At 44.4% G+C, this 15,080-nt stretch overlaps 1 protein-coding gene across 1 annotated transcript; it reads right to left on the bottom strand.

The window, feature by feature from the left end:
* Nucleotides 1–655: 655 nt before the first annotated feature.
* Nucleotides 656–12,748, bottom strand: LOC124041839 (carbonic anhydrase-like). The gene is made up of 7 exons (XM_046359902.1): nucleotides 12,092–12,748; nucleotides 11,596–11,793; nucleotides 8,305–8,423; nucleotides 8,101–8,193; nucleotides 7,918–7,980; nucleotides 7,650–7,805; nucleotides 656–1,488 (listed from the first exon to the last, which is right to left on the bottom strand). Exons 1-7 carry the CDS (start codon nucleotides 12,123–12,125, stop codon nucleotides 1,369–1,371), a joined length of 783 nt encoding a protein of 260 aa, XP_046215858.1. The 5' UTR covers nucleotides 12,126–12,748; the 3' UTR covers nucleotides 656–1,368.
* Between the last annotated feature and the right edge of the window lie 2,332 nt (nucleotides 12,749–15,080).

Raw genomic sequence — 15,080 nt, 5'->3', positions numbered from 1 at the left:
AACCTGAAATGGTTTCATCCCTGTATAGCTTTCACACTACGGTTAGGCTAGGCAGTAGGCTTGTATTTGTTGTGATGATCTGTGAGGGGATAACATTATAATTGCTTTGTCAAAAATGATAAATAAGTCGCTCTGGATAAGAGCGTCTGCTAAATGACTTAAATGTAAAATGTAAATGTAAATAACTTGTCAAGTCATGTGCTCCAGTTCTTGTATACACTGTAACACGAACATTGAAGATTTGTAATATGATGAAAAATGGACAAATTAAGTTAATATTTTCAAGCAATAGGTGCAGCCATCTTTGACTTTGTTTATTTGCGTCTTATAGTGAATGGCATTCTGGGATTTGGCAGTTTTCGCTTGTCAAACATAAACAAACATGGCTGCCATCATAAATAATTTAGCTGCTGTTAGCTTAGCTGACACCCATCACTTTTCTAAACCATATTACATTTCTCTCTTGTGCTCACCAGAGATGTGGTACATTATAAACAAGTCTAGCTGTTAGGTTGCTAACCGTTTTGTTTTTTGTTAGCACAACCTATTATTTAGACTGGTTTATGGAATGAGTTTGGCTGTGGAAGTGTTCTGTGTGATATTTGGATGATGATGATCGCATTTATCTTTTTCAATAAAAGGTGATATTGATGAATAAAGTTGTGAAGACCTTTATTTCCCAGCAGTACAAAGCAGTGTTTAGATGCTTTCAGAAAACAATGCTGTTTAGACAAGTTTGTTCCATCATATGTTCTGTTACTACTGTTCCAATCACATATTTGAGATGGTTTGCTGCAGGGACCAGTCAACAATGATCACAAATATGTAATCGTACGTGGCAAAGGGTTAATGGAAGCCTCTCCAACATAATGCAGGTGGAATCAGGAATTCCTCAGGGCAGCGGTCGACCCCTTACTTTTTTCAATCTTTACTAATGACATGTGACTGGCTTTGTGTAAAGCCATCATTCAAGATTCCATCTCTTGCATAGCAACTGTTTGTGCTTATTGGGAGTAGAGAAGAGAAAAAAGCTCTGTGGTATTATACCATTAAAGGCCTCTATCTCTGACTGACTCATCTGTTATTGCAGGGGCAGGCAGCTAAATTACATTAATCTGGGGTGATCCTGAGGCTGATCGTCAGGGATTACAGGAGCTGCTATCCATCCATACCAGCGCATAAATCTCATCTGCACTGGCTCGTTATTAAATTGCATTGGTTTAAGTTTACATTTCTGTTTTGTAGTATTTACTGATGGTTTTGTCAATGGGATTAACAATTAGCAGATTCTGACACCAATGCATGTGCTAAAATGGCACACGATGTATATATAACCTGGGGAAGATGGATGGGGTGACACGTGGCTGTTTACTTGAAGGACCGGCGGACCTTGCGTCCCTTGAGAGGCTGAGTGGGTCTGTAGTTGTCCTGCATGCAGCAATGTGCCTCTCCGTCCCCACTGAATTTCAAGCTGCGGAATTTACCCATCTGTCAAGCGAGAGAGTGCAAGAAAGGGAGATACAATGGTTAGAATCAGAATGTCAACACTGCGGCCTTTGACTCATGCTAAAGTGGTTGCTGTGGCCTACTGCTCTCCAAAAACGATTTCCTATAATCCCTAAAACAATTTCAAATAAGTACCAATGTTCCTATAGAGGTCTAACTGATCACAATGTAGAGTGAAGTTTTGAGAATAAAGAGTGGAGGACACAATCACAGAGGGGAGAATAGAACAGTATGCACAATGACACCAGCGTGCAGCTTGGGAACCCCTCTCTGGTAGAGAGTTCACCTAAACCTCACTTGTTAAATCATGTGGGTCTCATTCGCCTGCAAAGCCATATAAATGTCATTGGCACAAACTCCACATTGGAATCAAAGTAATCAGACGTACAGCCATAAGCAAGTAAAGAGTGTACATCCAGGTTGCTATAAGAATGAAAATGTCTTCACTAAATTGATATTACTATGCATACCATGACAATGACCGGCTGCAGAGTCTGTACAGTCTCATTTCCTAGTAAAAGTTCAAAATGTAGGTGTAGACCGTATCAATTGACACACTGTTCAACTTGTTCTCATTGACAGCGAAATGTGAAATCACCCAAAAAAATAATGAAAGTGCATTCATTTTCTTTATTCTGTTGTCTCACTCTTTGGGCATGGGTCCTAGACCGTCCTACTGTATGTAGGTGAAAGGCTTTTTCCAACACGACATTGCATCAGTACTCTGTGAGAACTGTAAAACTCTCTCCATCCAAGTTATTGCTGCCTTGCGCTACACCTTAACTTTACCTCAGCAATGCATATGGCTGAAAGTGTCGATTTAGGGAGGGCTACAATCTTCATGATGACATTTGTGAGACAATGCTTTTGACTGCAGCTTTTTGAGCTTTCAGTAAACAAGTCTCCTTGGGGACCAAATGTAAATGCCAGCTGGTGAAATTGGACTTCGGGATTTGATATCCCCAAGGCTCAGCATGGAGCTTCAATAATAAGTCAAATCAAAGTTTATTGGTGGCGTATACAGTTTAGCAGATGTTATAGCGGATGCAACGAAATGCTTGTATTACTAGCGCCTAACAGTGCAGCAAAAATGTCAAACATGTACACAAATAATAATCAAAAACTAGAAGAATTCAGTTAACAACCCAAATAACACTCAGTAATCCAAATACAATCTATGCATATATTCACCAATAACATATACTAAGAATGATATGTACAGCAGGAGACACTGTACATTACAATGAGTTATGTCAAGAATACAGTGTATAAATAAACAGTGTAACAACATGTAATGTACAGTAGTTGGTATATTAGAATTAACTATCAATACAGTATACAGTGCCTTTGAAAAGTATTCAAGCCCCTTGATTATTTCCACATTTTGTTACTTTACAGTAAAATGGATTAAATAAAAATCCACATACAATACACCATAATTACAAAGCGAACACAGGTTTTTTGAAATGTATGAAATTTTATTTTTTATTTTTAACATAACCTTATTTACATAAGCATCCAGACCCTTTGCTATGAGACTCGAAATTGAGCTCAGGTGCATCCTGTTTCCATTGATCTTCCATGAGATGCTTCTACAGGTGGATTGGTGTCCACCTGTGTTAAATTAAATTAATTGAACATGATTTGGAAAGGCGAACACCTGTTTATATAAGGTCCCACAGTTAACAGTGCATGTCAGAGCAAAAACCAAGCCAAAAGGTTGAAGGAATCGTCCGTAGAGCGCAAAGTGTCAAGCCACAGATCTGGGAAAGTGTAACGGCGTTTGTCTGTTGAATGAAGAAAGTAGGACGGAAATGCAGCGTCTAGGTTACTCATGACTTTAATGAATAGAATAGCGGTACATTGAATAACTGAAATACAAAAACAACAGAACGTGAAACTAATTACAGCCTATCTGGTGACTACAACACAGAGACAGGAACAAACACCCACAAAATACAAAGCGAACTCAGGCTACCTAAATACGGTTCCCAATCAGAGACAACGACAAGCACCTGACTCTGAGAATCGCCTCAGGCAGCCAACCCTAACAACACCCCTAATCAGCCGCGATCCCAAAATATACAAACCCCAGTACGAATACAACATATAAACCCATGTCACACCCTGGCCTACCCAAACATAAAAAAAACACAAAATACAATGACCAAAGCGTGACAGAACCACCCCCCTACGGTGCGGACTCCCGGACGCACCTCAAGAGCATAGGGAGGGTCCGGGTGGGCGTCTGTCCATGGTGGCGGTTCTGGCTCGGGACGTGGACCCCACTCCATAAATGTCCAATTTCCTCCCCTTCGCGTCCTGGGATAATCCACCTTCTCCGCCGACCATGGCCCACATAACTGAGGAGCAGCTCGTGACAGATGGGCAGCTCGGGACAGAGGGGCATCTCAGGACAGAGCGGCAGCCCGGTACTGAGAGGAAGCCCGGTACTGAGAGGAAGCCCGGTACTGAGAGGAAGCCCGGTACTGAGAGGAAGCCCGGTACTGAGAGGAAGCTCAGGTAGTAGGCTCCGGTAAATCCTGGCTGGCTGGCAGATCTAGAAGAGACTGGTTGTCGGGCAGATCTAGAAGAGACTGGTGGCGCTGGGCAGACTGGCCGCGCTGGGCAGACTGGCTGGGCGCGCTGGGCAGACTGGGAGCGCTGGCCGCACTGGGCAGACTGGGAGCGCTGGCCGTGCTGGGCAGACTGGGAGCGCTGGCCAGACTGGGAGCGCTGGGAGCGCTGGCCGCGCTGGGCAGACTGGGAGCGCTGGCCGTGCTGGGCAGACTGGGAGCGCTGGCCAGACTGGGAGCGCTGGCCAGACTGGGAGCGCTGGCCAGACTGGGAGCGCTAGCCAGACTGGGAGCGCTGGGCAGACTGGGAGCGCTGGGCAGACTGGGAACGCTGGCCGCGCTGGGCAGACTGGGAGCGCTGGCCGCGCTGGGCAGACTGGGAGCGCTGGCCGCGCTGGGCAGTCTGGAGACTCCGGCAGCGCAGGAGAGGAGAAAGGCTCTGGCTGTGCTAAACCTGCTGGAGACTCCAACAGCGCAGGAGGGGAGAAAAGCGCTGGCTGCGCTGAACAGGCGAGGCGCACTGGAGGCCTGGTGCGTGGTGCTGGAACTGGTGGTACTGGCTCGAGGACACGCACAGGAAGCCTGGTGCGGGGAGCTGCTACCGGAGGACTGGTGTGTAGAGGTGGCTCTGGATAGACCGGACCGTGCAGGCGCACTGGAGCTCTTGAGCACCGAGCCTGCCCAAGCTTACCTGGCTCGATGCCCACTCTAGCCCGGCCAATAGGAAGGGCTGGTATGTGCCGCACCTGGCTCTGCACCCGCACTGGAAACACCGTGCACTTCATAGCATAACACGGTGCCTGCCCGGTCTCTCTAGCCCAACGGTAAGCACAGGGAGTTTGCGCAGGTCTCCTACCTGGCATAACTATTCTCCCTTCTAACCGCCCCCCAATAATTTTTTTGGGCTGCTGTTCCGGCTTCCAACCGCGTCGCCGTGCTGCCTCCTCATACCAGTGCCTCTCCGCTTTAGCCACATCTATTTCTTCCTTGGGACGGCTATATTCTCCCGGCTGCGCCCAGGGTCCTTTTCCGTCTAATATCATCTCCCAAGACCAGAAGTCCTTATATTGCTGCTCCTCAAAAATAAACAAGGAGAGTAGACTCAGGTCTGACTCCTGACTCAGCCACTCCCTCTCTGCGCTTTCCCCTAATAAATATTTGGGGGTTACTTTCGTTTTTCGCTCTAACATATGCCATTTAGCAGACGCTTTTATCCAAAGCGACTTACAGTCATGTGTGCATACATTCTACGTATGGGTGGTCCCGGGAATCGAACCCACTACCCTGGCGTTACAAGCGCCATGCTCTACCAACTGAGCTACAGAAGGCGTCGCCGTGTTTTCCTTTTAGACTCCATTCGTCTATAGCCCTCTTCGCATTGCTGCAGGGAATCCCAGGCGGGCTCCTGCACTCGCTCTGGGTCGGCCGCCCACCTGTCTTTCTTCCCACGTCGTATACTCCATGCCTCTACCGTCCATAACGTCCTCCTTTAGCTCCTGCCAGTTACCACGCTGCTCGGTCCGTGAGAGTGGTGGGTGTTTCTGTAACGCCGTTCGTCTGTTGAATGAAGAAAGTCGGACCGAAATGCAGCGTGTAGGTTACTCATGACTTTAATGAACAGAATAGCGGTACATGAAATAACTGAAATACAAAAACAACAGAACGTGAAACTAATTACAGCCTATCTGGTGACTACAACAGAGACAGGAACAAACACCCAAAATACAAAGCAAACTCAGGCTACCTAAATACGGTTCCCAATCAGAGACAACGACAAGCACCTGACTGATTGAGAATCGCCTCAGGCAGCCAAGCCTAACAACACCCCTAATCAGCCGCGATCCCAAAATATACAAACCCCAGTACGAATACAACATATAAACCCATGTCACACCCTGGCCTACCCAAACATATAACAAAAACACAAAATACAATGACCAAGGCGTGTCAGAAAGGGTACCAATATATAAAAATATGCAGCATTAAAGGTCCCCAAGGACACAGTGGCCTCCATTCTTAAATGGAAGAAGTTTGGAACCACAAAGACTTGTCCGAGAGCTGAGCTGAGCTGCCCCCCCCCCCCCCGGCCAATCGGGGGAGAAGGGCCTTTGTCAGGGAGGTGACTCTGCCAGAGCTCTAGAGTTCCTCTTTGAAGATAGGAGAACCTTCCAGAAGGACAACCATCTCTGCAGCACTCCACCGATCAGGCCTTAATGGTAGAGTGGCCAGATGGAAGCCACTGCTCAGTAAAAAGGCACATGACAGCCTGCTTGGAGTTTGCCAAAAGGTACCTAAAGACTCTCAGACCATGAGAAACAAGATTCTATGGTCTGATGAAACCAAGATTGAACTCTGGCCTGAACGCCAAGTGGAGGAAACCTGGCATCCTCCCTATAGTGAAGTGTGGTGGCAGCATCATGCTGTGAGGATGTTTTTCAGTGGCAGGGACTGGGAGACTAGTCAGGATCGAAGCAAAGATGTACAGAGCAAAGTACAGAGAGATCCTTGATGAAAACCTGCTCCAGAGCGCTCAGGATCTCAGACTGGGGCGAAGGTTCACCTTCCAACAAGACAACGACCCTAAGCACACTACAAGTCTCTGAATGTCCTTAAGTGGCCCAGTCAAAGCCTGGACTTGAACCCGATCAAACATCTCTGGACAGACTTGAAAATAGCTGTGCAGCGACGCTCCCCATCCAACCTGACAGAGCTTAAGACGATCTGCAGAGAAGGGGAGAAACTCTCCAAATACAGGTGTGCCAAGCTTGTAGCGTCATACCCAAAGGTGCTTCAACAAAGTACTGCGTAGAGGGTCTGAATACTTATGTAAATGTGATTTCACAGTTTTATTTGAAATAAATTAACATTTCTAGACCTGTTTTTGCTTTACTATTATGGGGTATTGTGTGTAGATTAAGAGGGAAAAAATATTTAATCCATTTTACAAAAAGGATGTAATGTAACAAAATGTGGAAAAAGTCAAGGGGTCTGAATACTTTCCGAAGGCACTGTATGAATACACATAGTAAAAAAACAGTATAAAAGAAACGGTCCACTCTTTAATGTCTAATAATTGGGGAGGTGTCTGTGTAGCTATGTACTGTTGCAGATGTGTTTCTTATTTCATCATAGGAAGACAGATTGTAAATTATTTACAGACAGACTTCGGAAGTTCTAGGACCGCATGGAGCAACAAATACTTTTTTAGCCCATGATATAGGGAAAGAACATACCTTTACTACACATGATTGGTATATTAATATGGGTGAAGGCTACTTTCATAGAAGTGGTGGGCTATTCAAATGATACTGGCAGGAGTTACTAAATAAGCACTATGGGCCACCCCGATAATGTAATCTAAAGTGAAAGCGGCCAAGTCCATTAAGTGAATGGCTAAACTTCTCCGACTATAAAAACTAGAGTACAACTAACCTTGCGGGGGGCTGTGTGGCATAGTTGTCTGTGTGGCAGGGTGTGCTACACCAGTGCTGACCTTGGTAAATGAATTGGGGCTGAACTGATGAAGTTGATTAGTGACAATGAAGGTGCTGTGTAAAGTTATTGTACCTGGGTAAGGCTGACACTGATTGATTCCTTCAGGACAATCCAGGTGACACTCTCCAGCAGAGGGGGAGTGGTCTGGGAGCCATTGTATGTCCAATAGTCCAGTGAGTCAGGCAGCAGAGTTGCGGCGTCAAAGTTAGAAAACGTAGTTTGCTTCCCCTACAGAAGACACAAATTGTGATTTATACATGTTTAAACAAAGACTTACTTCAACATTCCCATCCAATTCCCACTACAGCTAAATTTGAGTAGTAGTCAGTTTTGATTTCACCTTTGATTTGATGGCCTCCAGAGCATCCAGAACCTTTTGTAGTCTGGGGTTTGCAGCACCAAGCTATAGGAAACAAGAATTCAGTTAAACAAGGGAATCAGGCAACTTTTAGAATTAAATCACAAGGAAGCATAAATAGCATATGAACTAATTCTAAACATTTCAATTGTATTAGATCTGTACATTCAGAAACACTCCAACTACAGCAAGACCATCGGGATGGCTAGCTGCTTCACCAAAGCTGAGGTACTTGGTGTTCCAGTGCACCAGATGGAGCTTTAAAAACAGAAAGATGATGTCAGGTTTAGCTCAGGTAGCCAATCCAAAATACTGATCTGAAGTCATACAGCTTGTCCGATTGTAAAATCTAGGTCTTGAACTGCCTACCTCACATGGGAACTTGATTCCATTGACGGTGTGCTCAGAGCCCCTGTAATCACTGGCTCCCCAGTGGAAGTGGAACTGCTTCAGCCTGTATGTGCCGGTGATGGGGCCTCCGGTCAGTGCTGCGAGCAGGAACGCACGGACACACAAACATACACACAGGCACTTTTAATGCTGCTCTTCAAAATATCCAAAGTGTCCAAATGCAGGCAAATGACAGATGATTACTAGTCATCTACTACAGTTACAGGCTGTTGCGTTTGAATTTATTTAAGGCAGGTGTTCGCCAAATAAAAACGTGATTCACATTTCTATTTTTTTAAATTCACATTTTTTTTAAAACCAGTCCATTTATATTTTCCAACGGGGCTATACATTTGGGTGAGGATTTTATCCCCTCGCCTGAGTAGCCTCATTTCACTGCCAAAAATAAAAGTAAACCATCTAGTGTTCAGTGAAATAACACAATGTCATATACGGGTAGCCTAGTCAAATCATTAACATCCAATCACATTAACCGTTACTCTCTCGCGGGAATTCCACTAACGGTCCGTATGTAGCCAAATGTAGTTGATGCTCATTCCATTTGCTCGAAAATTGATTTTTTTTAAAGTAATGCCCTACTGGTAGTACTGCTACTACCATCGGTACTGCACCTGTCAACGACAAGTTGTTCAGCTTCCATGAGGACATCCAAAGCTAGTATCAGTAATTCTACATTTGTTGCTAGCCCAGCTGGCATGGACACTGACAGTGACAGTTGTGAATCTGATGCAGTCTCGAAGAGCTACTGCCCCCTTACCCGGGAAAGCCGAACGATGGACCATCGAAGAGGCACAAATATGATAACTACATGATTTGGGGTTCACTTATATTGGGAGAAGCGCTTTTCCTCAGCCACAGTGTGTTATATGTGCAAAAGTACTCTCCCTAACAACTCAAAAGGAACACGTTGGGAAGCAATACCGCAATATGCTTACTTCATAGATTATCCTGATCATAAAATACACTACTATAAAATAAATTATAAGGTAGGGTAGGAAACGTTTGTTTTGAACAATCTAGTCTGTAGACAGGTGTGCTTGCTTCCCGGCACCACGTCAATAGACAACAACCAGACAACAAGCGTCTTTTCAAACACCTGCCTACTCTCAACCCACCTATCAATATCATCTACTGTACAGCAGCCTATATGCACAATGGACAAAGACAGTGCATACAGAAATTAATTCAACACCGTGTTTGATATTTGTTCGACACACAGCCACTGAGTTAATATGTAACCAGTTTGCAGCTAGCCTCATTCTCATTGCCCCTTACCTTACTGAATCCATGCCTCAGAACCCATCAGAATGTAACTTGTATAGGAAATGAAGGTCATATTTTGTGAAGTGAGAAACGGCTCCGGGCAGCCGAGCGGAAATGGAGGAAAACTCGCCTCCCTGCGGACCTGGCATCCTTTCACTCCCTCCTCTCTACATTTTCCTCCTCTGTCTCTGCTGCTAAAGCCACTTTCTACCACTCTAAATTCCAAGCATCTGCCTCTAACCCTAGGAAGCTCTTTGCCACCTTCTCCTCCCTCCTGAATCCTCCTCCCCCTCCCTCTCTGCAGATGACTTCGTCAACCATTTTGAAAAGAAGGTCGACGACATCCGATCCTCGTTTGCTAAGTCAAACGACACCGCTGGTTCTGCTCACACTGCCCTACCCTGTGCTCTGACCTCTTTCTCCCCCCTCTCTCCAGATGAAATCTCGCGTCTTGTGACGGCCGGCCGCCCAACAACCTGCCCGCTTGACCCTATCCCCTCCTCTCTTCTCCAGACCATTTCCGGAGACCTTCTCCCTTACCTCACCTCGCTCATCAACTCATCCCTGACCGCTGGCTACGTCCCTTCCGTCTTCAAGAGAGCGAGAGTTGCACCCCTTCTGAAAAAACCTACACTCGATCCCTCCGATGTCAACAACTACAGACCAGTATCCCTTCTTTCTTTTCTCTCCAAAACTCTTGAACGTGCCGTCCTTGGCCAGCTCTCCCGTCATCTCTCTCTGAATGACCTTCTTGATCCAAATCAGTCAGGTTTCAAGACTAGTCATTCAACTGAGACTGCTCTTCTCTGTATCACGGAGGCGCTCCGCACTGCTAAAGCTAACTCTCTCTCCTCTGCTCTCATCCTTCTAGACCTATCGGCTGCCTTCGATATTCTCGCTATACACCAAGTCACTTGGCTCTGTCATAACCTCACATGGTCTCTCCTATCATTGCTATGCAGACGACACACAATTAATCTTCTCCTTTCCCCCTTCTGATGACCAGGTGGCGAATCGCATCTCTGCATGTCTGGCAGACATATCAGTGTGGATGACGGATCACCACCTCAAGCTGAACCTCGGCAAGACGGAGCTGCTCTTCCTCCTGGGGAAGGACTGCCCGTTCCATGATCTCGCCATCACGGTTGACAACTCCATTGTGTCCTCCTCCCAGAGCGCTAAGAACCTTGGCGTGATCCTGGACAACACCCTGTCGTTCTCAACTAACATCAAGGCGGTGGCCCGTTCCTGTAGGTTCATGCTCTACAACATCCGCAGAGTACGACCCTGCCTCACACAGGAAGCGGCGCAGGTCCTAATCCACGCACTTGTCATCTCCCGTCTGGATTACTGCAACTCGCTGTTGGCTGGGCTCCCTGCCTGTGCCATTAAACCCCTACAACTCATCCAGAACGCCGCAGCCCGTCTGGTGTTCAACCTTCCCAAGTTCTCTCACGTCAACCCGCTCCTCCGCTCTCTCCACTGGCTTCCAGTTGAAGCTCGCATCCGCTACAAGACCATGGTGCTTGCCTCCGGAGCTGTGAGGGGAACGGCACCTCAGTATCTCCAGGATCTGATCAGGCCCTACACCCAAACAAGGGCACTGCGTTCATCCACCTCTGGCCTGCTCGCCTCCCTACCACTGAGGAAGTACAGTTCCTGCTCAGCCCAGTCAAAACTGTTCGCTGCTCTGGCCCCCCCAATGGTGGAACAAACTCCCTCACGACGCCAGGACAGCGGAGTCAATCACCACCTTCCGGAGACACCTGAAACCCCACCTCTTTAAGGAATACCTAGGATAGGATAAGTAATCCCTCTCACCCCCCCCCCTTTAAGATTTAGATGCACTATTGTAAAGTGACTGTTCCACTGGATGTCATAAGGTGAATGCACCAATTTGAAAGTCGCTCTGGATAAGAGCATCTGCTAAATGACTTAAATGTAAAATGTAAATGTATATAATTACATATAGATTCTAAGGCTTACTTGAACTGTCAGTATCATCCACAAAGCCAACTTGGAAGGAATGGCCATTGTTCAGAATGTCTGTGGAGTTGGATGGGTCATAGTGCAGTTTGAGGGGCTTCAGGGCAGAATCGTAGGATGCTTGACCACTAATAATATTAATAGGAGACTGCCTGGGCCCATTAGCAATGGGGAAGTCCTTACACCAGTTGACAGGTCCTATGATAGAAAAAACAGGACAAAGACAAAAACAGAGGAAACATACAAATGTATCATTCACTCTATTCTAAACAGTCCAATTGTGTTCTCACAGATAAATTCATAAATGTATGACAATAACCTAACAATGTAGGGCTAATGATTTATTTACAGTAACACACCAGAAAATATTAACACTTATTTCGTTTTTTCAGATAATAAATGCATAGAGCTACTCTTTCCTGCAACTGTTGCAATTTAGTTTCAACTAGTAGGTTGCAAAAGTGCAATCAGCGTCAGATGACACTGAATGCCTCACCGTCAGATGGTCCGTAACCCCAGCCATGAGACATGATTATTGACGTCTGCTCCTACGCAAATATAATCACTTTCAAATGGTTAGACCTCGATGCAAGGATCCAATTTGTGATACCCTTGAACAACAGGTGTCAGGGTTTAGGCTATATAGACTTCCCCTCGTATCAGTTGTCCTGCACCTCAAGTGGGTGGGTTTAGCCTCGTTATCTTTTGGCGTCATCAAAGCAGGTGTTCAAGCAGATTCAATACATGAACTGGATCACACCACGTTCTTTTGGTCCCATTCACTGTGGAGCGTGTCGCTCTGTAAGTCGACCTGGTCTCAGATGGTGAGAAAGAAGGAGAACCTGTTGAGTGAGTGCATTCCAGACAATGTAGTCTTGCCAAAAGCTTTGCTGTTAATAAATTACACACATTTCATGTGTAGTTCCTTCAGCATGGTGTCCTCTGAGGTTTTTTTTCTAGTGCTATCCCAAAATAGACGTTTCTTCTGTTAGCGAGGCCTGCCAGTTTCACTGACCTTGAGCTCTTCTACGTAGTCTCAGCCAGTAGTAGAAGACTTAGCCTGTCGTATGTGAGATGAGAAAAGACCCGAATCGACAAGATGGAAAACAAGTATGCAAATCAACCTGCAAGGCATTTTATTTATTCTATTAACTGCCGATGTCCCTTTGAAGTCAGCGTCCTGTCAGCGTAAAAACCTAATATTATACGCGCAATAGACTCTTCCTCTCCAGCGCTTAATTAAAGGGACAAAGACAATAGCACGTCAGTCACCAGTAGTAGGCCTACAGGTAATTAGACTTGGCACAATATTTGCCCAGATGTGCATAAATAATTTGGCAAAACATGTTTTTATGCGCCTACCAGTTTATTCGTCACTTTATAACATCGGTTAAACAAATGTAATTTGGAATGAGTTGACTAATATGAAACAAGTGCCAATGAATTACACGTTCCATTTTGTTGATAATGTGACGCATAGTGTTTGGTAATTCAAAATATTCCTGAAAATGCTTTTTTTCCAGGATTTGTGTATTTCAATCATTAAAGGACATTTAGCTTTATGTCAAGTCCAAGAAAATGTCATGTGCATTTGCTTCCATCTACTGGTACAATGATGTATCACAGACATTGGCATTCGCATATGTCTACTCTCTTCTTAGCAATGACTGCAACATGTGGCAATTGCTGGGTATTGCTTCTTGACACAATTACTACCAAACTTGAACAAGGTGACGCAGGTGAGGTTAATAATAATGAATAGGTTATATGCGATACAGTTTGGGATCTAACCAGTTGTGCAGTAAGCATGACTTTTCTATATCAGAAAAATTCTAAACCGACAATGTGGAAACGCTGTTTAGAAATAAATCAACATTTCACTGTCATTTTGATAATATTCCATTCTCTTGTGGTGAATGTAAATTAGCATATTTATCATGACACAATCACACACATGTTGTGCCAGTTCTTTATTTAGAAACACAGTGTTTTATGTGAGCCGTGATTGGATCCCCATGTTTGACAGTTGCTTCTCACATGTCTTTTATATTGTTTTTGTCACTGATACACATACTCAATGCCAACACATCCCCTTGTGCATTTTGACCTGCAAAGGCTGGATGAGATGATCCATGATTAACACAGTACGGAATATATTGGAAGTAGGAAGTAAAATGTCCGCTTTAAGATTATATCATTTAAATTATGCTTCAGTATCCTTAACTTTTTTAAAAAATTTTTTTGCCACAATGATTTTCACTGCAAAATGCACATACATACACTTTTGTTAGGGTGCGGCATAGTTTGTGTCAGCAATTATAGATATTTTTAATTGTACAATATCAGTATGATATATATTGTCATATCCGGGCAAATCCTACTGTGACACATCTTATTTAGACATCTTGTTAGGTACACAAAGAAACAAAAAGGCATGCATGATGCCCAACCTTTCATCCAAAGAATGCCAGAAATAGTCAAAAGTTGTGTAGATACATTTACATAAAAGAGAGGCTCTCTCCTCTGTAATTAGTTGTACTTGTATTGATATGACCACACACGTCAGCCCTCCAGTTGAGTAAGTGGCCCAAAGATGATCAGTACTATTACGAGACCTTAGAACCTTATTGCATTTCTGTCCAAACAGAGTTATTGACAGCCTTCTGTTCAATGTTCTCTACCTATATAGTACTCTAAATACCTTGGTTCATGTTAAGGTCAAAATAATACCATTTTTTTTTAAATGCTGACCATTCAAACCAATGAGGGTTCGGAATTTTGAAGCCAGTTATCTCAATCGTCTTTTTGCACAGAGAACCTTATAGTCCCAAGCTCTCGCAAAGTCTCAGTGAAAAGGACTCATTAAGCCCACAGAAAGAAGGGCTTGATTTGTCATTTCTACCTATAAACTATTAGCAAGGGACAAAATGACAATGACTAATTGGGTCTATAGTGCGAGAGAGGATGGGGTAGTGTCATGTATAAATCAGAGTACTAAAATTAGATAAGTTGGATTTACAGATGATTGGGGACATTTCACCAAAGATCTCACTACTCAGAGGCCCATTGATGGTGTAGACAACATTGTTAGGGTAGAATAGAAATAAATTGGCATCTGGTACAGCGAGTACACCTAAAACATCTGCAAGGCATTATTTAATAGTGTTTATTGTAAAAAAAACATGTAATGCAGCCATTTGAGATCTTACTTAGACTAAATGAGCCTTTTTACAATTTAAGCAAATCAAACATATTTATCGTGATTTTATCCATTCAGCTTTTCTTTTCTTCTTACCAAAAAAACATCTCATCCTACGAACAAAATCAATACGGGGGAATCTCAGCTCTGAAAGGGTGTGATTTAGCCTCTTTTCATGGCACAGATGTGTGTTTTTGTCCCCAGTTCAGATGGAATAGTAAGCCTGAGTATGGGAACAAATGGCACTAATGCAAGGATCTTCTGACGTGATCTCATTTGGCCCATT

The sequence above is a fragment of the Oncorhynchus gorbuscha genome, linkage group LG08 (assembly GCF_021184085.1).
Source record: "Oncorhynchus gorbuscha isolate QuinsamMale2020 ecotype Even-year linkage group LG08, OgorEven_v1.0, whole genome shotgun sequence".
NCBI classification, from domain to species: Eukaryota; Metazoa; Chordata; class Actinopteri; order Salmoniformes; family Salmonidae; genus Oncorhynchus; species Oncorhynchus gorbuscha.
Note: the sequence above shows the minus strand (reverse complement) of the source record. Positions and strands in the feature narration are given on the sequence as shown.